This window comes from Opisthorchis viverrini, assembly GCF_000715545.1.
Source record: "Opisthorchis viverrini unplaced genomic scaffold opera_v5_75, whole genome shotgun sequence".
Classification (NCBI taxonomy): Eukaryota; Metazoa; Platyhelminthes; class Trematoda; order Opisthorchiida; family Opisthorchiidae; genus Opisthorchis; species Opisthorchis viverrini.
Genome location: NW_008751732.1, coordinates 1117783 through 1140376, shown reverse-complemented (window position 1 = coordinate 1140376; position 22594 = coordinate 1117783). Strand labels below are relative to the sequence as shown.

The window sequence follows — 22594 nt, the reverse complement described above, 5'->3', positions numbered from 1 at the left end:
TTCTTGGCCAACTTAAGGCATTGGTAGCGGATATTGAACATTGATGTTTGATCGCCGAATATCTGGGACAGTGTTCTGACCGTTTCATCAAAGCTGAGGTCGCGGGGCAGCTTGGGGAGAATGAAATTTGTGAACCGTTCATGCTCCGGTGTGCCGAGTTTTCGCAGCAATAGTCTGACTTTCCATCCATCGTCAAATTTGGAAAAATCAGTTTTGAACATGTCTTCGTACCGCTTGAACCAGGAGTCAAAAGTGTGACCAGAAAGAGCGTCAAATGTGAACTCCGTAATTGAGACCGCGGCTGCATCAGTTGAGGAAACAGAAGACTCACCAGTACTGACTGCTGCTGTCTGGATATGCAGTTTCTGAGTCAGTGATTCAATGAGCTTCAGTTGCGCTTCTTCAAACTGCTTTTGTTGCTGCTGCAATAATTCTCGGAGCTGATCAAATTCGATTGACATCGGGGGTTCCCGTTCGCCAATTGTTGTAACGGTATTTTCCTCAGCTTAGTTCTCGGTCTGAGCCTCTCAAGCTAGCGTTCACGTAAGACAAACAGGGATCCGCATGGATTCCTGCCTAACACTTTCCGATCTGAATATACAGATGACTTCGCTCTCGCCTTAGAAGGGGGAGGCGCCTTTTGGCATGAGTACTGTACCCACAAATCGTAAGGTCATACTCCTGGACCTACTTACAATCCGAGGAGAGACACTTCAGCTTCTGTAACTTTTTACCTATTTTGGTAGTTTTGCATGTTCCAACTGTTGTGACGCGCGAAGTTGAATATCATTCGGACGCAGGCGACCTTTTTTGTATATTCCTTCGCTTGAACGTATGTAAAACGAACAGAATCGGTCAGAACAGTTGGTAAACGTCAGTCTAGTTTAAATCGATAATCAATACTTAAGACCGATAAAACTGGTGAGATATCGGGGTGTCACATGAGACTGACTAGTAATTGTGTGGCCATATGAGACTCAACGTCTGCACAAGACGTTCCTATACTCAAAGTTCAGACTTAAACATACGGATGCCCACTGATGCTGCCACAGATAAAAGCTTAGTTCATATAAACTTTCATATCTTGACTTGTGCTCTCCTAGATTTGCCTAAAAGTGGTTAGTAATTCAACCTTCTATCAAGTTTCAAGATGGTATAAACGGAACAGTCTGCCAAGCGAGCGTTGTGATCAGACCGTCGTTCGATCGATATAGTTCCATATGAGCAGAGAGGTCAGTGAGGCAACCTGAACAGTTCCGTTTTATGTGTGGAAACACGGTTGAGTTTCTAATCGCTCTTAGGCATATCTGTCTATCTAGTCAGGGTGCCAAAATGCATTAGGATCAACATTCTGCCTTTCGCAAAAGCAGTTGGCATCCAGATTTTCAAGCCTAAAATTATGTACAGAGACTTTTTGTATAGACGTCGAGTCTCACGTGGATGGGTAATCACTTGTCGCTCTCACGTGACTCGCCGAAATCACACCAATTTCGTCGGTCATAACTGACTATCGATTTTAACCGATTCCATTCGTGTTACGTACATCCGAGCCAATAGAGATACCGAAAAGGTCACCACTCGAATGGCCTTGCCGTTATTTTATCATAGGGATATTTCAAGCTGATGAAGCAAGAGCACGTGTCTTGAAGCCTCGGGTCGTGTTTTTTAATCTGAATTATTCGTGGTGGCATATCTTCTAAGAGAAACAGCTCCGAATGTGACTACACAACCGCCAATGAAACAACTGTTTTCGTCGGGACATTCGATTGGTTGTTCTTTAATTGTCCTTGACAGATGAGTTCTATTTTTATTATCACTTTATGGCCCGCCTAGAACTTTCGACGTGAGCTTTATAAGCAGCCCGTTTCCTGCTACACACACGACACTCCCGTTCACTGGTTTTCTGGTTTGGCCAAGCGCATCCGGCTATCGAGACTCTGATTCGTTGTATTAAGAAGGCATTAAGAAAACTGTCGCCCACATCATCATCATCATTGTCAGTTGTAATAACCACGTACTCGTCGTACAGTGGTTGTAGCTGCCACAGTTTCGTCCACCGATGATTTGGGGGGGAGAGGTAGGTAACTGCGCATTGCAGGCGGGAGTTGATAAATTGGTGCATAAATCCAGCACTGTCAAGTGGGGGGGTGGAAAAGGAGCTATGCATGAAGGCAATAGCTTGGATGCACGAGCGCCATTGAGGGCGCGACTGGGCCATGTCTGACAATGTCTCTAGCCATTGATGTGGCCCCATCTCGGGGTCCCCATCCAGGAAGACGGCAATGACTAGCGCAGCTGAGTTTGCTGGTAATGGCTTTCATACTTCGCTACCAAGTCATTGTTTGACCGCCTCTGGCTCTCTTCCACCCTTCACCTGGTTGGGTGAAAAGAGCCCTCCGAGGAAGCCGGTCGACTGGCATACGCAGCACCTGGCGAATCCAGCGCAACCTAAGTAGTGTGATCAGTTCATCTATCGAGGGTGAGTTATTTCTCCCGAATACCATCCGACGTACTTCAGAATTGCTTATGCGGTGTTCCCACTAGATTCGGGCATTGCTCCGAAGACATCGATGGTTGAACACTGAGAGTCTTTTGACGTCCTCAGCACGCAGAGGCCAGGCTTCTGATCCATATAGTAATATGGAGCGCACCGCAGCATTGTAAACTCGACCCTTGACAGAGAAGCTGATGTCACGCCTACGCCACAGGTGACGTAGGTTCGCAAGAGTTGCTCTGGCCTTCCCAATCCGGATGGAAATATCATCTTCCACGAGACCACCGGCACTGATACAGCTGCCCATGTAAACAAATTTGTCTACTACCTCAATCGGTTCATCCGCAAGCATGAGGCCCACAACAATATCCTAAATCTCAGAGCACGTACGTATAGCACGGGCTGTTTTGTTGTATAACTGTGGGACTTGGCCTCTGCATGCAGCTGAACAGGGACGCCTTCAGGTCTTCGACGACCGTGTCTAGCTTAGGCTGGTGCTGGGGAATGCGCAATCAGGCAAGTAGAAAGGAAGTCTTGGGTTTTTTAAGTTTTTTTTCGGTCGGAGCGTGTGTTCATCACCAAAAGTTGTTGTGGTTACGCCATCTTTTGAATATGGTTTCCCGAAAAGAGTGCCGTATATTGTGCTCAATTCAGAGATATGGCCAATGTTTGACCTCGTGGAGGTATACGAAAGTGGCTGCGAAAAGCCTTGCCACTGTTGGTGCGGCTCGTCTTATGAGCGTTTTCGCATTTTAGGTCTTGGTCAAACCTTTATCAGATGAGCTCAGAGTCTGTAAGCTGCACTCATTCGCGATGGGGACTCGCCTCCCGTATGAGAGAATATCAGAGAGAAGAGCACTTGCCGCGTCGTGGTTTTTTTCTCTTGGGGTTCGTTGCAGAATTTAGATCCCAACGAACGGAACGGGTCTCGTTCTAAACATCGCACCTGAAAACTTTTGCCTATCGTTCCTGTTTTCCTCTTAACATCATCTCTCTGCTGCCATAGTATCATGCGTTGTAGCAATGTGATGCTTCTACACTCAGAGGTCACTACAACTTTTAATTCGCTCTCTATCCCAAAAATACCACTGTTCTCAAAGGGAACCCTCCACTGTACTGTAGCAACCTGTGTTAAATTCTCTTGGTAGTCTACTCAAATATTCTCTATTTTCTTCATGGCATCCACTTGTTCATGTTTTGGAGTGTCTCCTTCAATATTTCACATTCTGTAACCCCAGAACTCTAGCATCGATTAAGCTCCGTTCCTTTTTTCCCTGGTGACACCTGTTTGGTTATTAACCTTATGCACAGGACTCACTGTGTTATTCCTAGGATGTCGATATTATGCAGAGATTTGTCATCATCATCAGCCGGGAGGCCGACAGGTACTGCAGAGCTGTTGAGAATCATCAGCGTGCACGTCTCATGAATTTTCCAGGAGATTCGATCGCACGACCTCTCGGCTAGTATTTAAGGACTAAACCGTTCGGCCGATCACAGTATGGTGCCGGGTTTTAATACGAATCAAGCACTGCCAGGCCTTTATAATCGAGTGGGACATAATTTTTTTTTCAAATCCACATATTCGATTTGAGATTCTCATAGCAAGAGGATTTTCTGTACTGCTATTATATATTTACCGGACTCATGTGATCGTATCACAAATATTGGGCAAAACTGTTCGCCTACTGTGCCTGAGTAATTTTGAGTAACCCATTAACTCAGTGACATCTTCACTCTGAACTAAACTATGCGCTATATTACAACCTCGAAACGGTCTTTTTGCTCGGTTTTACAGGTCTCTCATCATCCTCCCGTTTCCGCCTTCTACGCCGAACATATTGGTAAGCGTATCTCCCTAGATGGACACCTTTGGACAAAGTCCAAATTTTTGGGACTTAGTATAGCCGTCGAGATGGTCGGTTCTGCGGTCATTTCGCTGCTCAATTTGGATGAGGAGTACGTCGTCACATTTCCTTGCGGGTATGGAAGGTGAGCGGTCAATTTTTTGAAGCCTTTTCGTTCTTTGGCGTCATTGAGCGCGTTTATTTCCCTTCGGTGAAAACGCTTTGTCTGTAGAAAACTCTTGGAATGTTAGTGGTTCATGCTATTAAGAAACTGGCAATTCTCCCAGTTTTGTAGATCTACTCGCCAAAAATGGTGTCATAGGATAACTGGCTAGCTTTCTGAAGTTAGGTACTGTTACATCCCGTATTCGTTGGTTGCCTTGCCACACACCACCCCCTTTTATCAAGTCTGAGAAAGTGTATGAGCTGGTTTTGATGCCTGGTAGACACTCGATAGCCTGGTTAATATTGTTCCATCGATTGCCTTGTTTCGACCTACCCAACAATGTATCATCCCCTTAGACATTTCCCAGACTGCTCACAATAATCTTTCCCACACAAATTCGACGCGTTCCTGGTCTTTATGTGTTTCCTACCATCCACGAGTGTGGCCCCTCTGATCATGTGTGCTTTCCTCACTATTATCTCACGGAACAACAGTACTGGTTTTCAGGTATTCGCTGTTATATGGGCTTGATTGCCAGATTTTGAACGTTCATCAAAATTATGGCGGTATCGTATAATAATACAGTCTTGTAGCGCTTACTGGCGACATTGGTCGCTCCAGTGGGATAAATGCAGTGGAGGGTACAAAAAACGTGATCTCGATGGCACATTTACATCCTCTTGTAGTTAGAAAATCGCTTAAGTGGTCAGAGTGGATAGTACCTGGGTGTATTTGTTTGGATTCATCTTTTGTTGTTGTCTCTGATTAGTTAGATGTTGCTTCTATAGACTGGGCTGCACGGGAATGGCCGACCCCGGTTACTACAAAGGGGTGAGCGGGTAATCCTTATAATGGACAGGATACAACCAACCAGGTGATGTTATAGTCGTAAGATTGAAGTACTTATTTCTCTTGAAGCATATGAGGGTTGGCAGGGGCACCTCACTATTAACCGCCCAAACTAACTATTGCTGATGATCACTGTTGTCTCATCATACTCAAGCCAATCGCAATTATCATCCGAATCTGCCATACTTTCACAGAGGAAATGGTTTTAGCGAATCGAAAATTCTATACAGTAATTAATACCTCACAATGAGCGAGAGTCCTGTTGAAACGCAACACCAAGACAGTCATGTTCTGTGATTGAGAATTCACACCCTTTCGTCTTCACCTGTTCAAGTAAAACGATGAAGAGCTAGCAAAGCCAAGTGGGAGTGTACTGCTGACCGATACTTATTCATCAGGGCGAGGAAAACAGTTACGTAAGCTCACCACTGCTAGGTTGCTATTTGCTACAAATCCTGCTTTGGACTTGAAACTCTTGGCGGATATTTGCATGCCTGTTAGTGAGCATCACTGACTCACCTATCTCAACATAATCCTCTTTTTATGCATAACTGTGGCCAAACATCCAATGGCTCTTGCGCGTCATCGATTTTCGTTTTTATCGTCTCTGCGCCCATCATAAACGACCGACATACTTGACGAAAATCTTGTATGAGATACCTCTTAAGTGCTCCCTACCTATATCAGACGAAAGAAAAAAGATTGAGCAATGTAAGTCATGCAAATTGTCACCCCTGTATCACTTCATAGGTTGCACGTGCGTCGGGTGCCCGAAGACCGTCTGCGTTATCGAAAGGATAAATATACCAAAATAAAGCAGCAGACACCAAAGCATTCCCGAATCGTCGACGGGTACTTCTGTCAGCGAATAGCCTCACTTAACAGCAGAATAGCTTGCACCACATGTGACAGGCTGGTCGTTGCTTTTTTCCTACAGAATATTTGAAGTAATTCACTGCTAGGAAAGTTACTTGTGTTTTTCGATGTGTGAACTACTTCAGAAAATATTTCTCTTTCCAAGTACGTAACTTGCAGGCATTCGAAGCTACATGAAGATGTGAAACAGTTTGGGATTTCCCCACGGACAAAGGCTTTTGCGTATTCCCTGAAGAACCACTGAGGTGGGCAAGAGACCATAAACCAAAAATAGCAGACGGTTTCTCCGAGAAGCAATGTACCACAAACGCCTGCCAGCCATCACTATGTGGGCGGCGGCTCTAACCCCATGCACCGATATGTCATACAGGGCCGTGTTTCTAGGATGTAAATCGATCTCAAATCAACATACATTACGTTTTCTAAAATAAGTAAAAGTTCGCTGAACGATGGGCTGGTGCTGGAAAGCTGCTACTTCCGCTGACTTATCCATACCCAGTCGTAGTTAGGTTGCAGCCTGACAGGAGGCATTCTCAGGCGCTTCATAGAGAGGAGCGAAAGTACAAAAGAAATTTGATTGGGAATTTTTCCCAAGGAGGTCACTGGCATGTAATTGCATTCGTTCACCATGCTTCTGACAAGGGACCATATTGCTGGAATCATGACAGTCGGTTTCATGGGCATGAAGTTTTTGCACACGAGTCCTTTGTCCGGGTTCATTCGGTGGCTATTGATATGTTTTCCGAGCGTGGCATTTGGTTTACAAACGTTTCTTCACCAACCTAGGAATAATGCCATGACCTGGGATAACACTAAGTGAGAATTCCGTTTGTTTGTAAAAGTAGGAGATTGGGAACACAACCTTTTGAGAACGGTTTTGATTATTACCTCCGATTTGGAACGGTATTTGTCTGATGATATTCGGTATGCAGCCCTTTTCTGTCTGTCGTCCGAGAATTTATACCTCCGCTTATCGTTCGTTCTGAACTGTCTAAATGTTGTACCCTTCCTGATAGACTATTCGGAAGCTCCCAGCAAATATCTGCTTTCCTCGTGTTTCGTCGAACACTTGCAGTCAGTAAGCAGTTGTTCAGAACAAATCAAGTCCCTATAATCCAACGTCTTACAATAGAGCAATATACCTTTTTGCGCATCTTCACAACATGGACATTCTTAGCAAATAACCCTGTTTACATCCACTTTTGACTGCTCTTCACCTATGTGAGGGCCATCTATGTAAAAACAAGTGGTGAGGTAATCCCCTCAGACCGCGTATCTGTGCCTCCTCAGAAGTGGTAAAATTGGTTGTCACGTGTTAAGTTTTCCATAAAGGCAGGGAAATCATTTGCATACAAACTACTTCCATTCAATGTAATCCCGTCATCCGTGCTTGTTAACTCAACTCCAACAACCGTTTTACTATTCCCCACCCTGGTTTTATCTATCATCCTTTGGATTTCTTGCATAGGAACATTCTGACCGTTCCGTGGATAGAACTAGGCGGGAAAACGAGTATCATCTGCGCAAAATCGGGTTACGTTGCCAATATTGATTTCAAGACGAAACCGTTCTACAACGGAAAGAAAGATCTTATTAGAGCCGAGGTGCTTGGACCGAACGAAAGAAAGCCACTTATAGTTGTTGAAGGCGAGTGGAATAATAAAATGGTTGCCAAATGGGCGGACGGAGTAAGTCCTCTAGATACAGTAACTAACGTATCTAACACAACAACAACAATCGTCTTCTGCTACGTTTCATTTGTCAACCCTCTAACTTCGTTGCAGTTTTACTCGACCCGCGCGAAACGGAAGCTTCTCAAATTAACCCGTTCTTCTACTTGTTGTTTTCCACTGACTTCATTTTAAAGTCCTGACGGCCGCATGAACTTGTGCTGACTTTATTTCTCGCCAAATGGTCTGGTTGGTTTGCATTCCGTCGTGATCTTGTTTGCTACTCTCGTGCGGGCTGTTTTAGATTGCACAAAGGCAGTTCCGCGTATGAAGTAGAACGCCGTTATAGCTAACTCGATCAGTCTGGTTAGGTTTATTGTTAACGTAGTCTCGGTCAGTGGAAAGTGGTTTGTGACGCAGGAAGCAAACCATGGGACACGGGTCCCTTTTCCGAGGATCCTCAGTGAAACGGATCACTACGTTGGTCATTAAGGTGACTCAAAACAAATCACTATTTCTGCATAGCCCGATCCTTGAGAGATGTGGAGCACACTCAGGAAGAAGTGCAACCCAACCACAAATCCCTCAGTAAGGGACTGTGCAATACATCCCAACCTATCAGTATTGACTAATCTGAAGAACCAAAATGCCCGCAGCATCCTTTACTCATAGGTTTTGACACAGACCCAACAGTGGTCACTGGATTAATCCCTGAGATACTCAACTTTTTCAACCAGATGTGTTTGCTTTTAAAAGATGAACAGTTGACAGTAACCTGGGCTACCAATATTCTCTCATGGGTTAACGCTAGACGATTCCTCTTGTGAGGAAGAATGAATTGGCGATGCGTTTCGGGTACTTGATCGCATACGGTGCCTCCTTCTTCGGGAACCGCTTTATACCCTCACAGTCCCTTATTTCTGACATTCGGAAATAGAAACAATAGCTGTGTGCTGATGTTCGAAATCATGGATTGTTCATTTCTCTTTTATTAATAGAATAGTAAGAGACACTTCCGGAAGTTCCTACCGAACTTCCGCCAACAGAGAATGAATTAAAATGGCAATTTTGGCATGTGTTACGCCACGTCACATCAAAATATACTGTTGAAAGCGAACAGCACTTCGTAAGGACGTCACAAAGATAGACTTACACCGTCACAGGTTTGAAGCGCCCTCGCTATTACAGTCTGCTGATGAGCCAACTTGAGTTGCTGGTCTGTGACAGGTTTAGTGTGGGAATGGTTCTAAGTAAATCCGCTTAAATGAATCACTACTTACTAAACGAGCAGCAAGGCATTGGTGTTGTACGGAGCACTGGACGATGGCGTGATCTGCGATCCAGTCAACTGTCCCCGCGCTCAGACAATCATCTGATTACTGGGAATAGTTATCATCTTATGAGATTACTCACTGCGGATGACCTGATAGTTACTAAGTCATGGGCTTGAGACTCTAATGCACGCTCAAGGTAACTGCATGATCCGATGCCGACAATTCCGACCACATGGGCTTTTTCGTCCTTATTGGTACTCATCGGGTGGGCTTAGTGGCTAAGTAACGCAATCTTTTGGTTAACAGTTTTAGGCTGTTTCTATCCGGATCATGCGTCCACTGATAAGTTTGCACAGCTGGTGTATTTGATTTTAGAGTGGAGTGACGAGCTATGGCCATATTCAAAAAGTTGTCTGTCTGCCAGCTGTCATCAGTAAATACATAAATCAACCATCAATCAGGTTCCGATCACTTAAGACTGAAACAGACCCTGTATTGCTAGTGAATGACACCCCGTCATCCATCCGAATGCGTGTTGTGCATTATTACGAAGGCAAACCATATTTGGGTTAACTCCTGTACAAAACCGCAGATCAAATGGTCCATTGTCGTACATAGTCCAAAACATGACAAAGGCGTAACTCCCTGTGGAGGTTGATCCTTGATTTCATCTTCTGATTCCCCTTTTGAATGCTATCCATATTATGGTTATTGACAAAGCCCTTTCCTTGATGTGAATCACGGGTTGAGGACGTCCAACAGATTCTATTATTAGTTCCACTTCGGTGTTTTGATGAAACAACATACAGAGACTTTTCTTTGTGAAGCACACTACTCAAGTTCTCCAGTACTATCCGGCAATGGTCTTGTCCGTCTTGCAACTCATCAGCTAGACGGAATCCCCCCGAATTTCCGTAAAATTTATTTTCTAACCGAACACCGGGTTGCATACGATTGGCAAAGTACATTTATTTACGAATTAGGTTAGTGTTAACTGGATATTCAGTCGAACATATCGTTCGTGGTATTCTTCAGATGGATGAGCTGTACGAAGACCGTTTCATTTTTCAGCTGGGTCGACATTCATGGTATCTTTCTGTATTTTCTGGATGGAGTGTATTTCGCCAGTTTCGTACACTTTCATGTTCAAGTAGAACATGAAATTGACACGAACTCAGTGATCGTCCACCTATTGGGCTCCAAGAAGAGCGAGACTAGTCGTGGACTGTGGAAAAACTTTCGTCAACCTTATGTGCAGTGCGTTTCATCAAGAAAATATACTGTAACATCTCGAAGTTCATATCGGCTGAAACATGAGACCGTCTCTGTACAGCATATTCATTTGAAGGATACCATGAACTAGAGGTTCGGTTGAGTTCTAGTCTTTGACACCAATCAATTTTACAAATGAATGTACCTGGCCAGTCGCAAATCTTCTGCAGAAAATGTAAACAAGCCAGAAGTGGTTGGTAACCTTCATACGGCAGCACCTTGAGGCTAATGCCTTGAAAACCCGGGAGCACCATAGACGTGTATCGAAAAATGGGTGTTACACTTTTCGTGTGCGACTGTTCATCACACATTGTTTCTGGGATACTCAGTATTTTATGGCAGAGCCACCGGACATCGCTCCAATCGTAAGTTAGTCTGGATTGCTGCAGTTCACTATCTATCCAATCTTTTCCAGTGTTTCATTCTATATATCATTCATTCTGTATTCTTGTTGTCAATAGTGGCACTGCTCACACTTCGTTCTGCCGATTCGTTTATCGTTTCCGTAGACTACTGAGACGTTCGTGGACACTAAATCCATACCGGTTCTGAGGAAGCAAGTACTTCCCAGAACGGCACAGTCTGAAAACGAATCCAGACGGTAAGTTGCTGGTCGTGCTCTAGCTGCGAATGATTCCTGTTACTTAGTATGTTTTATGGGTACATGGGAGACAAAAACGTTTCTTAAATATACTGTTGCTCATGTTATTTTCGGTTCATTATGGAACCTTGATCAAATACGCTACAGAAAACACTGACATGCCCCAGTAGTGGACACGACACTGCTTCAACACAAAACCTCAACGTACGGGGATTTACTCAAACCTTGGTCACGCTTCCTGTATGTGATTATGTTACCACTGTTTATCACTTCACTCTTTGGACCATGAATATGGAATTCCGGTTAGGTACCCTATATGGGGTAAACTAGGAGTTAGAAATGGCTTCTAAAGTTGTGCATGGAATCAGAGCAACAAATTTGATGAGTTTAGTTGAAATGGAATACGGGCAGTCGTCCATGGACTAGGTCTGAGGTGGATGGGTCTACCTTCGTGATCGGAAACACCACTACTTATACTTTACCTGTGTTCCTCCTTAGGTAAGCATTGTCCAGTTTTCTCCCGTTCAAGCGATCTTTCCTAATAAGGATGTATCAACCGTACAATTATTCTCGGCTTAACATAAATTGGCCTCACTCATAGGTCGATATCTGCACCAAAAGTCCTCATGTATTTTCTTGGGGCTTTCGTTATGCTGAAAAGCACCGCACGGGTGTTTCATCATTATTGATGATTCCTAATAAGGATGTATCAACCGTACAATTATTCTCGGCTTAACATAAATTGGCCTCACTCATAGGTCGATATCTGCACCAAAAGTCCTCATGTATTTTCTTGGGGCACATAGCTTTCGGAATACATTCCTGGTTCTCCACAGTCTGATTAGTTGCCAGCGTCGTCTACCCTCTGCTGTGGTCGTTCTCACAGTAACAGATGCCATAAAACGGAAATCGCCCACTCACTTAAAGTGGACACTGTATGACCCTTACCCGACATTGCCTGGGTCGGTTTCTTAGTGTTACCCACTAGTGGTTCACGCTGATCAGTGCCAGAATTGTTGGTATCTAGACAAAAACTCGCAGGTACTCTAAGCACTGTCTTGTAATTCTCATCAATCATTCAGAGATTGATCATGAAACGCCTGTCTTCTAATCACATAGCCAAAGGCTTCCCTAAAGTATAGGTAACCCCACCATGCGGTAATGTGTGTATAGGTGTTTTGTGTAAACGGAGGCCTAGCTGGGATGTCCATTTTTTATAACTAAATACATACGCATTCCTCCTCATTCTGTTTCTCAAAATCATCAATGACAGCAGCATCAGTGTTGACACCAACGCTTCACTACCGTGCAACCACAAAGCTTGTCTAATTGTATCTAAAGCCTTGGAGTAAAAAGAAGGGTAGAGTTTGTGAGGAAGGCAGCCTGATGCTGGCCTATCGCAGGCATCCTGAGGCGCCTACATCCCCATGTGATCAATCAGACAATCTGGAAAGAAAAGACAACATGAACACCACCTGGACAACCGTCGTATCTGACCAAAAGCGAACCGTTTTCTCGTGGAGTTAGATAGGCTCATGAAGGACTGGTGACAACACTTGCTGCATGATATTAAATGGGGTCCCTGGAAAAATTCTGGGGTTCTGCATCCTGATCGCCTAAACAGCTCGTTTCCGATTGACCCTCCTTATTCAAATGGAGTAGATATCTTGTATCTGATATATCGAGTTTTTTTCAGAACGTACTGTCCCTCAGAAGATCAGTCGCCCAAATACTTCAAATATTCGTTTGGTGTCATAGAATCAGGGATACATCCGGTGTTTTCTTCCCCGAATTTACTTCTTTTCATGTCATCAAGTTGAATAACGACTCGTATTGTCGTTGACCGACTGCAGTCGGTCTGTACCGGTTTGAGTCTTTACATTAGGCCCTCTGTTCGTGTTCATATTTGGGTGGCTCTTCTCTTCGTTACCGTTAGTTATAAGCTACGGTTATGTCAGGTTGGCTATTTCAACTACACGGTGGGGAATTCACACTTTTTATAGGGTCACTGATGCTCGATATGGTGCAGTATTTAGCGCTCCGTTATGGAACATGCTTCATATGCAACTATAGGTTTATATATGTGTTTAGAGTAGTTTAAGTGCTTTCGAGTTAATTTTCTTCTGACAAACAACCCGGAAGCACCGTGATTGAGAAAAAGCGACTGACAGTGGTCCGGACAGGCACTTCGTTTCGCGTGGTGTTTCCCAAAACAGTCCCACACAATGTGAGAGGAGACACTGACTCAGAAGTGGACATGTCGGTGGAACGCAATCCTCGGATCTTCTTGTGGTTTGAGATCCTGGTCCGTCTTCATGGACTTCATCCATAGGTAGAACCGTGCCCCCTACCGTAAACAGCACAGCATCCTAATTTCCTACCTAAGTTATTTCCGCTCTGAAAAAACGTAGAATCGGTCTTTGGATGTTTCCAATAGCTCCAAAGTAATGAGTGCTCCATACATTGTTTTCCATTTCATATGTGTTCCCATCTTCTTTTCTGTTAAGTTTATGGGAGCAGGTCACACGAAACCTGAAAAGTGGTGACATCGATGCCGCGACAGACGCCAAATTCCGCCTGGAGCAAAAGCAACGTGATCTAGCTCGCCACAGGCAAGAAAACAAAATTCAGTGGATTCCAGAATATTTCCGTGGAGAAGGTGGGAACTGGATTTATCGTTCTCCTCTTGTGCAGCGGTTAGCTGATACATCTGATCGGTGCAACTCTAACACTACGGGTCTCCTTCCGGTCGTGGATGGTGGTCGCTGTTTCTCCAACTCATCCTCCGGCTTGGAACTAATAGATAACATTCCACTTCCACATCCTACTCTTCTCAGTGAACAGCTCAGCTAATGCAGCCCATCAGCTACTCCGAAATTTAACTATCTACCGGTTCACAATGCTTGCTCATACGCATAGAATTAGTTTTTTCTCGATACGTTTCATCCACTGAGCCAGCTGGCCGGTCAGCTCGCTCAATCATACATCGTCACTGCCACTTTCATTGTATTTTGCATCGGGACAGTTTCCTTTGTTCTGAAATGGCACTGTTTTGGCCATATTTCTTTCAGTGGAACTGCATTTGACCTCACTTATATTCCAAGTTTGATACCCAGTTGAAACGGTTCTGAATACTCTGGAGTTCTTGTTCCGTCACTGCTTCGCCTGTCCAAGGAGCTTTCATAACAGTCCCTGGGGTAGTCTGGTATGACAATATGGTGCTGTCCAACAACATTCCAATGAACATATCACAACAAAAGAGTGACTGGTAATTTGTTTAGCGTCTGCCATATTGATCCCCATTCGAATTCCAAATTGCTCCTCTCAAATTTCAACAACAAAACAATCGTCTTCTGTTACGTTTCATTTGTCAACCCTCTAACTTCGTTGCAGTTTTACTCGATCCGCGCGAAACGGAAGCTTCTCAAATTAACCCGTTCTTCTACTTGTTGTTTTCCACTGACTTCATTTTAAAGTCCTGACGGCCGCATGAACTTGTGCTGACTTTATTTCTCGCCAAATGGTCTGGTTGGTTTGCATTCCGTCGTGATCTTGTTTGCTACTCTCGTGCGGGCTGTTTTAGATTGCACAAAGGCAGTTCCGCGTATGAAGTAGAACGCCGCTATAGTTAACTCGATCAGTCTGGTTAGATTTGTTGTTAACGTAGTCTCAGTCAGGACCTCTTAGTGCGGTACACGCGGACAGTGGAAAGTGGTGACGCACGCAGGAAGGAAACCATGGGACACGGGTCCTTTTTCCGAAGACCCTCAGTGAAACCGATCATTACGTTGGTCATTAAGGTGGCTCAAAACAAATCAGTATTTCTGCATAGCCCGATCCTTGAGAGATATGGAGCACACTCAGGAAGAAGTGCAACCCAACCACAAATCCCTCAGTCTTTACTGATTGTGTGTACATTGTATAATACATTCCATCTCAGTAGTGACTAATTTGAAGAACCAAAATCCGTAGGTAAGCAGCACCCTTTACTCATAGTTTTCGACTCCATCGATCCAATGACGATCACTGGATTAATCCCTGAAATAATTAACGCGAATCTTTCAACTTTTCAACCAGATGTGTTTGCTTTCCAAAGATGAACAGTTGACAGTAACTTGGGCTACGAATGTTCTCTCTCATATGTGCATGCTAACAGACGTACGCGCTGTTCTCACTTGTTCCTATTTCAAACATGTAAATCTCTTGAAGGGCAATCACTATACGATATCTGCAAGGAGCTGACACTAAATTACAACCGTTGTGCGTTTGCTGTGTACACGTTTCCGGCACTCATCCGGAGTCCCTGTGGCGACATGCTCCTTAAGACTGTTGTCGGTCTCCAACCTATCAGTGCTGCCCTGCCCCTGGGCTCTAGTCTGGGAACCCAATCTTTTTCTGTCTGGTTGGTACACGTTTCCGGCACTCATCCGGAGTCCCTGTGGCGACATGCTCCTTAAGACTGTTGTCGGTCTCCAACCTATCAGTGCTGCCCTGCCCCTGGGCTCTAGTCTGGGAACCCAATCTTTTTCATGTCTGGTTGTTGAACCGTGGTAGTATTCCAGGCCACATACAGGAATGAATCCTCACCCGACATCGACGGTCGCGTGGTATTATCAACCGGGTCGCCTACCTTGCCGCGTACCGCAGGGTGGGTAAGCGGAGACGGTCACCACTGACGCCTCTCTTTTTCCCCTCATGTCCATTTTTCTCCCCACCCGGTTGCTAGCGACATCTTAGTAAGCCCATTCACAAGCACTAACAAATCAGTCAGCCGCCCATTCATGTTAACTACAACGTCTCATTATCACAGGGAACAACGTCAGTGTCGATAGTAATGCTTCACTGCCATATGGCTGCAAAGTTTCTGTTTTTAAAGATTCAGGGTGAAAAGCAGATAAGTGTGTGAAGGAAGGGACCTAGTGGTAGCCTATCGCAAGCATTCTGTAGGGGCTACATTTCTGAGCGTTCAATCAGACAATCTGAAAAGAAACAGACGACACGAACGCGACTGACACCAATTGGTTATCCTTTCTTGCAATGTCTACCGTCAAGTGCAGAGGGTCTCGGAGAGCACACCTGGAAAGTCCGACCACACCAACAGCACCCAAACTCTTAGTAATCTTTCTCACACCCTTATAACAAGCCACGCGTTGTTTAACTCGAAGACACGGGGAACAACACTCATCTCGGTAGACGTGACCCAAATTTCAATACAGATAGACCACATCGCCCTTAGTTACAGGTGAGACACCTATTTGGATTCCGATCACGCACTTGACTTACTGATCTGAGCTATTCGGAAGCAAACCTAAGTAGCACCAGGTGCAAAAATTGTGTACCTGCTGTACAGTAGTTACATCCAATGCAGCTTCGTTCTACGATGGTTTGGAGAAGAGAAGCTGTGCATTGGAGGCAGCAGCGTCAATATATGGTAGTAAGTGCTCTTCATTCGGGAGATCTGAAGGCGAGGCAACAACTCAGATACACGAGCGCGACTTGGCCGTGTCGGAAAATTTTTCTAGGCGTTTATGTGTCCCGTCTTAGGATCCCCATTCAGGGAGACGATAATGACCAGCGCAGCTAAGATTACTGGTGACCGCTTTCATATCTCTCTTTCGGGTCAATGTCTGACCTTACCTGGCTCGTTTCCACCCTTCGCGTGGTTGTGTGAAAATAACCTTTCGAGGAAGTCGGTCGATTGGCTTACGGAGCACGTGGACAAGCCAGCGCAACCCATGGAGTGTTGTTATCTCATCTACTATGGGCGAGTTACCTCCTACGAACGATATTCTACACTTCAAAAGTACTGATCTTGTGTTCCCATCAGACCTGGTCAAACACTGACGGCCTTGACGCCCTCAGCGCACAGTGACAAGCTGTTCTGACCCGTATAATATGGAGCGCACCACAGCCTTGCCTGGCAGCTTTTGATGTTTACCGTAGAAGGTCACACGTCCGTGGGAGTTGGCGCACGGCGCGTCAAGGAGGACCAAGATTTTTTGCAGGGTCTTTGTTCCATAGACACTGCCAGTGCCTGATGGTTCAGAGTCAAAGGCAACTTTCAAGTCTAGGGAGGCAACCATTTTTAGTTGCAAGAAGCAGTGTCGCTGTTGCAGAATCTGTCGGAGAGTGGAAGTGTGAACGATGCATCCTCTTGCATGATGGGACCCATCAAGTCTCAGATCTGTCTCTCCCTGTATTCAGTCAACCCTAGAAGGATAAGACCAGAGAGCACGTTCAATGCCACAGCTACCAGGTTGTTTGCGTGGTGGTTTTCACACAGTGTCCTCGCACTCTTTTGGAATAACTGTTGACGTTCCCGTTTCTGCAGGCACTCCGTATCGCACTAATGAGCTTTGCTGGATAGACAGCCAGGGAATCGCGTGTTTGTAAAGGGCTGGATACAGACCATCTTGTGCCTTCAGTCATTTCGGTGGGAATATTTCGTACTTGATTTCCTCTTCCGGTGGGCGAATAAAGTTTACCTTTCATTCGCTCGTGTGCACCATATCCAGAGGCTGTGTTGCAGAGGGGCAGCTTAACTGCACTTCAAGGTGTTCGGTCTATCTTTCCAGCCAGTGTTTTGGCGAGTGACTTAATGGGCCGCTTTTTTACTCATCGTTTACTGACTGCTGCTTTCCACTTGCCAATCAATCATATCAGTTGATATAAGACAAGGTTGTTTCTGGTGGCAAAAGCCTTATCTATTTTCTGGACTTTCGGTGTCCACCAAAGCTCTTGATCTTTCCTTAGGCTCTTCACTATCTGGCACCTGAAGGGTCTGCGTGCGTTGCCTTAGGTGCATTGATTTCCTGGTATCATTGGGGCTAGCGACCTCGACGATTTCATGGTATTTTGATTCTATCTACGTGCTCACTATGAGTACAGTTTTGGCTTAGTGTAGAGTTGTTGAGCTAGCCCAGATTGGTACTGCTGAGCTACGGGAGCTCTCTGGAGATAAATTGACATGTTTCTTGCTCACCTGTGGGGACCTGAAAGAAAGCGAACTGACAGGCCTACTTCCATCATGGCGTGGTCGGAATCCAGCCGTGCATCCCACAAGGAACGGTAGTCTTGAATTGTGGCTCTGCACCAGTGGCTGATGGCTACGTGACCCAACTGGGTTCATGGTTGACTTGCACTTGGATGCAGCCAAGTTACGCGAGGCCAACGTTTCATTTGAAAGTTCGTAATGGCAAGAAACATTTTACGACCAGCACACAAGTGGAGGATTCGCTCTCCATTGTCTGTGTGACGGGCATCGACCTTGGGGACACTTGAACTGTCTCAGAGTACTCGAACAATTGGAACCCGCCTAAAAACGTTAATAGGTACACCTATTCGCACACCGATTTCGAGCCTAGCATCAACACTCTATATGTCCACGGGACGTTGATGTGGGCAACACGAAAACTCTTGGTTCCATGGTTGCAAGACTCCAAAGGATGGCGGCCCACACAGGTCAGGTATGCTCCGACGAGGGGTAAAGTCGCTAACATATTCATTTCATGGTGATCTTATCCTGGCCCTCCATGTTATATGCGTAGCCCTGTGCTTAGTATATGGTGATTGTACGGTGTATTCACGTGCGTCAGGGAAACGCAACAAATAGGACGTACGCAAAGGTGAAAAATCACGTGACCCATCAACGTTTTCCTTGTGTAGTGGGGAATGGTGGGATAGGGACATCGGTGGACGAAGAACTGTGCGGCCAAGTGGTACTCCCAGGTTGCAGGCCAAGGAAGGGGTTTGGTTAAGGTACCCCACATGGAGACTTAGACTCAAAAGTCTGACCCACAAGGCACTAGGAAGATGTGGGGTTCTGTTCGGGAACCTTGTCCCTAGCCTGTAACGCAAAAGCTGGCAGTAGGGTTTTCTTTGGGGACCTGCCCGGAGCCGACGACTCAATCATTTGACCTGCTCGGCTAAAAAGGTTGGCCTAACCCGAGGGTGCAAAGCTTAAGGCAGTACCGTCTCACTGCTAATGCGCATGCGCACAGCAGGTACCTTCTAAGCAGCATCAGACTCTGGTTGAATAGTTCGCTGACGGTCACGGTTTACAGTTGAGCGGTGAGAGTGCGTGGTTTCTAATGCCGACCTTTTCTAACGCGTCGTTCCTGGGAGGGTGCAGCATCGCTGCTTCCATGAATATCGATATGTTAGTCATCTGGGAGAAACAACTTACTGTCACCACACTCTAATGCCGACCTTTTCTAACGCGTCGTTCCTGGGAGGGTGCAGCATCGCTGCTTCCATGAATATCGATGTTAGTCATCTGGGAGAAACAACTTACTGTCATCACACTCCCATCGCGGAAGACCGTACGGTTTTATTCGTAGGCTGCCTCGTAGTAGAGGCCCTCGTTGTTCTTGGTCTGACTGCTTCCCTTTGGCTTTCCTGGCATGGTTGCACATTGTACACCGAAGTTCCAGTGAGTTTAGCCCAAAGAGTAATTGCAACACCCAGGCCCGACCACAACGTCAAGGTGACAGCTTTAGATCGAGAGCAGTGGGCAAACTGATTTCGACTCTTACTGAAAAGTAATATCCGCAAACCCTCAAGAAGCTGGTCGCTTTACTTCGGGGACGTTCTGAGCAGCGGATGTCTAGTAAACCATGAGCTTGCCCGGGGCGAGATGGCCCAAGTGGTTAGAGTGCAAATTTACTGACCAGAAGGTCCGTGGTTCGAACCCGACCTCTGTCTCTCGACTCCCCTGTCTAGGCTTGGGCAACCTGGCAATATCCCAGCCCTCGTGCAACCTTGGGGTGGCATGGCAGTTAGGCGCCGAAAGGGTGCTACAGCTGAACGATTTTTTTCCGAAGCTCGGACAAGTACTCCCTCTGTTCGAGTGTGTAATAGAACTCGACAAACTATCATGTCAGGTATTGGGCCGGATCGAGAAGCATGGTCCACAAGTTTGAGGAAATGGGGCAAGCGAAAAACGATAGAAACATGCAAAAATTAATCTGGTGAGCAAAACAACCAATCGGTCGACCAGCCCTAAAAAAGGATTCTTGAATGGTTGGCCTGAAAACTTCCGACAAAGATTCAACTGGCTACCTACAACTATTCATTATGGCTCCCAACTGGCCGCGAAGCGCCGGACAGTAAATCTGGAACCTCTGACAGCTTCAGAAGCGTGCGAACACGGTATCTCCCTCAAGCGTCACCAGGTGGCTGGTTCTGACGAACCCCATTCGCTCTGTATAGGGATGAAGGTCAAACCTCCAGTTGATGCCTCTACATGAGTAAGACGCCCAACCAACTCATGATGAGCTGGAAACGGTGCTCGTGTTGAACACGATAGCCACAGAACAATTAGCATCAATCCGTTGTAAATGGACTATGTGCATCGTCTTGCGGGCGCTCGGGAGACATGACTCGAGAACACCAAACATGACTTCGACCCCGAAGTGGTTTTGCGAACCATATCCTCATATCATCAAGTTTCAGAGCAATGGAATGCGTGTAGGCGCTCTACAACCTTCACGGTCCTTGATTTCACGGGACACACTTCTGTCGACCGCTGTTCTTTTCAGCGCGTTTGAGCAACAGGGCGTACCCCGGAAGTCCGCGCGCTGCCTGTATGCACATGTTTGTGGGCGCCTGTGGAAACATAAACGGCCCGCTAAAAGTCTTCTTACAAAGTGCGTCCGAAAAGGGTCATGACCGTATAAACCATACCTTTGCATACACCATTAACTCGTAATTCTCACTCCATATTTTGAGCTCATGTACTACCGTTATTAGACGACTAAAGCGCACATTACGCCCTTCTATTCTGTCTTCTTTCTAATCTCGTCCTGAAACTCTTCGACTCTCGCGACATCCACTCTGTCCATGTTTGTTTGGCTTCGGCATTCATGATGTAGTGGGAACTCTGGAGAATCTTCAAAATCCCCGGTGTGCAGGCCCCTCCGGGCGAGAATGTTGTCAACGTGGGGTACGCAGACGAAGAACCGGAGCCCGCAAGCACTAAAATGACAACCGGCTACGATCATCGAATCCTTCAGGCTTTGCACCTAGAAACTGCAGTTGCGGGACGCATGGTCTTTAAAGATACCTGGGACTTCAAGGAGACAACTGAGGTGGCGGTACATGACTCAAATTTAGTTATCTATGATGGTCGACAGACCAAGTCGACGCACGAATCTCTAACAAATGCGTCGGCCAATTTGCACATCAATGGGCTTTAAAGGATGCGTGTATCAGGGTACAGTCTGGGCTTTAGTACTGTACGGCTGCGAGGTTTCGGGTGGAGGTTCCAAGATGTCTTCAAGTCTGAGTAACGATTTCTCAGGACTAGGGACAACCGGCTGGAATTACCAAATTCACATAGGGACGACTAGTGAAAAGGTCTTTGTTAAAACAGAAGGCACTGCAAGGGGAGCCATGTGCTACGCATACCGAGTTACCGTTAGCCGGGAAGAGCACTTTACTCCGTATTTAATTCGAAATGACCAAAACTTAGACACCGACAGAATATAAAATGACGGTGGATGAAGGGTGTTATCAAAGGCTGTTGTTAGTCTTTTGCCCTTTTTGTGATTGACTGGCGATACAGAAAAATATGGAAGTTGGTGGATTTCGGTGGCACTCATGTCAATTTCTATCCAATATGTCTAAGTAAAATCTGGATGTGCGGGCTCCTGCTCGTAATGACCAGACTTGGGTGCGCTCCCTGTCCAACTTTCCTCCATCGTACGATTGCATTTAGATTAACAAACACGGTCCTAAGGTAGTGGAGTACCAGTGTTCTCTGTTGTTGCTGTCAGTGATGATGATGGGAAAATTTTTAAACCAAGTAGCAGAAAATCCATAGAACCCGAGTAGGCCCTCCCTAGCGGTGTAGCGAATAACTGAAACAGTGCCAGATGACCTATCACCCGCAACTCCTGAGTCTAAACAGACGATGGGCAGGTGCACCGAACCGCCGCAGGTGATAACCAGTAAGCGATTTTCCTCACACTCTGGCTTCCTTAGAAGGATTCTTACTATTTCATATTTCCTATTTTTTTTGGATCCTTGTTGACTATGTTTAGCTACTGACTTTCCTAATTCACGTTTGTCTAGATTTGATGGAATCAGCCACTAACTGTGACCAAACGGGCATCTCAAAATTTCCCCTTGCTCTACAGAACTGTCAACCAAGTGAAGAGCTTATTGCGTTCCTAATAGTTGAAGTGTTGTCAGCGGATAATTAACTAGGTTGGCCTGAGGAGCTTACTGACCGTCTTGCGTGCTGAACTGGGCTCAAGGACCGTAAGTAGATTCAACTTGTATCCATCTGCCACCTGAATCTCAGTTCTCCATTGAAACCGCAGTGCACAATGTGCTTGCCTCACCACTCGACGCTGCGACCAGGACTGTCACCAAGAAATCCCGCAGTATCAGCCGTTTAAGGGCGGACAAATCAGACAACAGACAATGGTGCTTCGTATTTCTCTGGCCTCCGCGACTCAGTGCTGCCACTAAGCCTAGAAACCATGAATACCAGCAATACTTCTGGTAGGGACCGATAGTATATACGGTTGATATGGCGACC

At 45.8% G+C, this 22594-nt stretch overlaps 1 protein-coding gene across 1 annotated transcript in view; it reads left to right on the top strand.

Moving 5' to 3' along the window:
• Nucleotides 1–14564, top strand: part of T265_04550 (hypothetical protein) — a gene marked incomplete at both ends in the record, with an annotated part of 58480 nt that extends 43916 nt beyond the window's left edge. Inside the window, 4 exons of the mRNA XM_009169314.1 lie at nt 4293–4486; nt 7701–7920; nt 10958–11049; nt 13557–14564. Coding sequence (XP_009167578.1) covers nt 4293–4486; nt 7701–7920; nt 10958–11049; nt 13557–13902 — 852 coding nt within the window. The remainder of the gene's footprint in view (nt 1–4292; nt 4487–7700; nt 7921–10957; nt 11050–13556) is intronic.
• Nucleotides 14565–22594: the final 8030 nt, after the last annotated feature.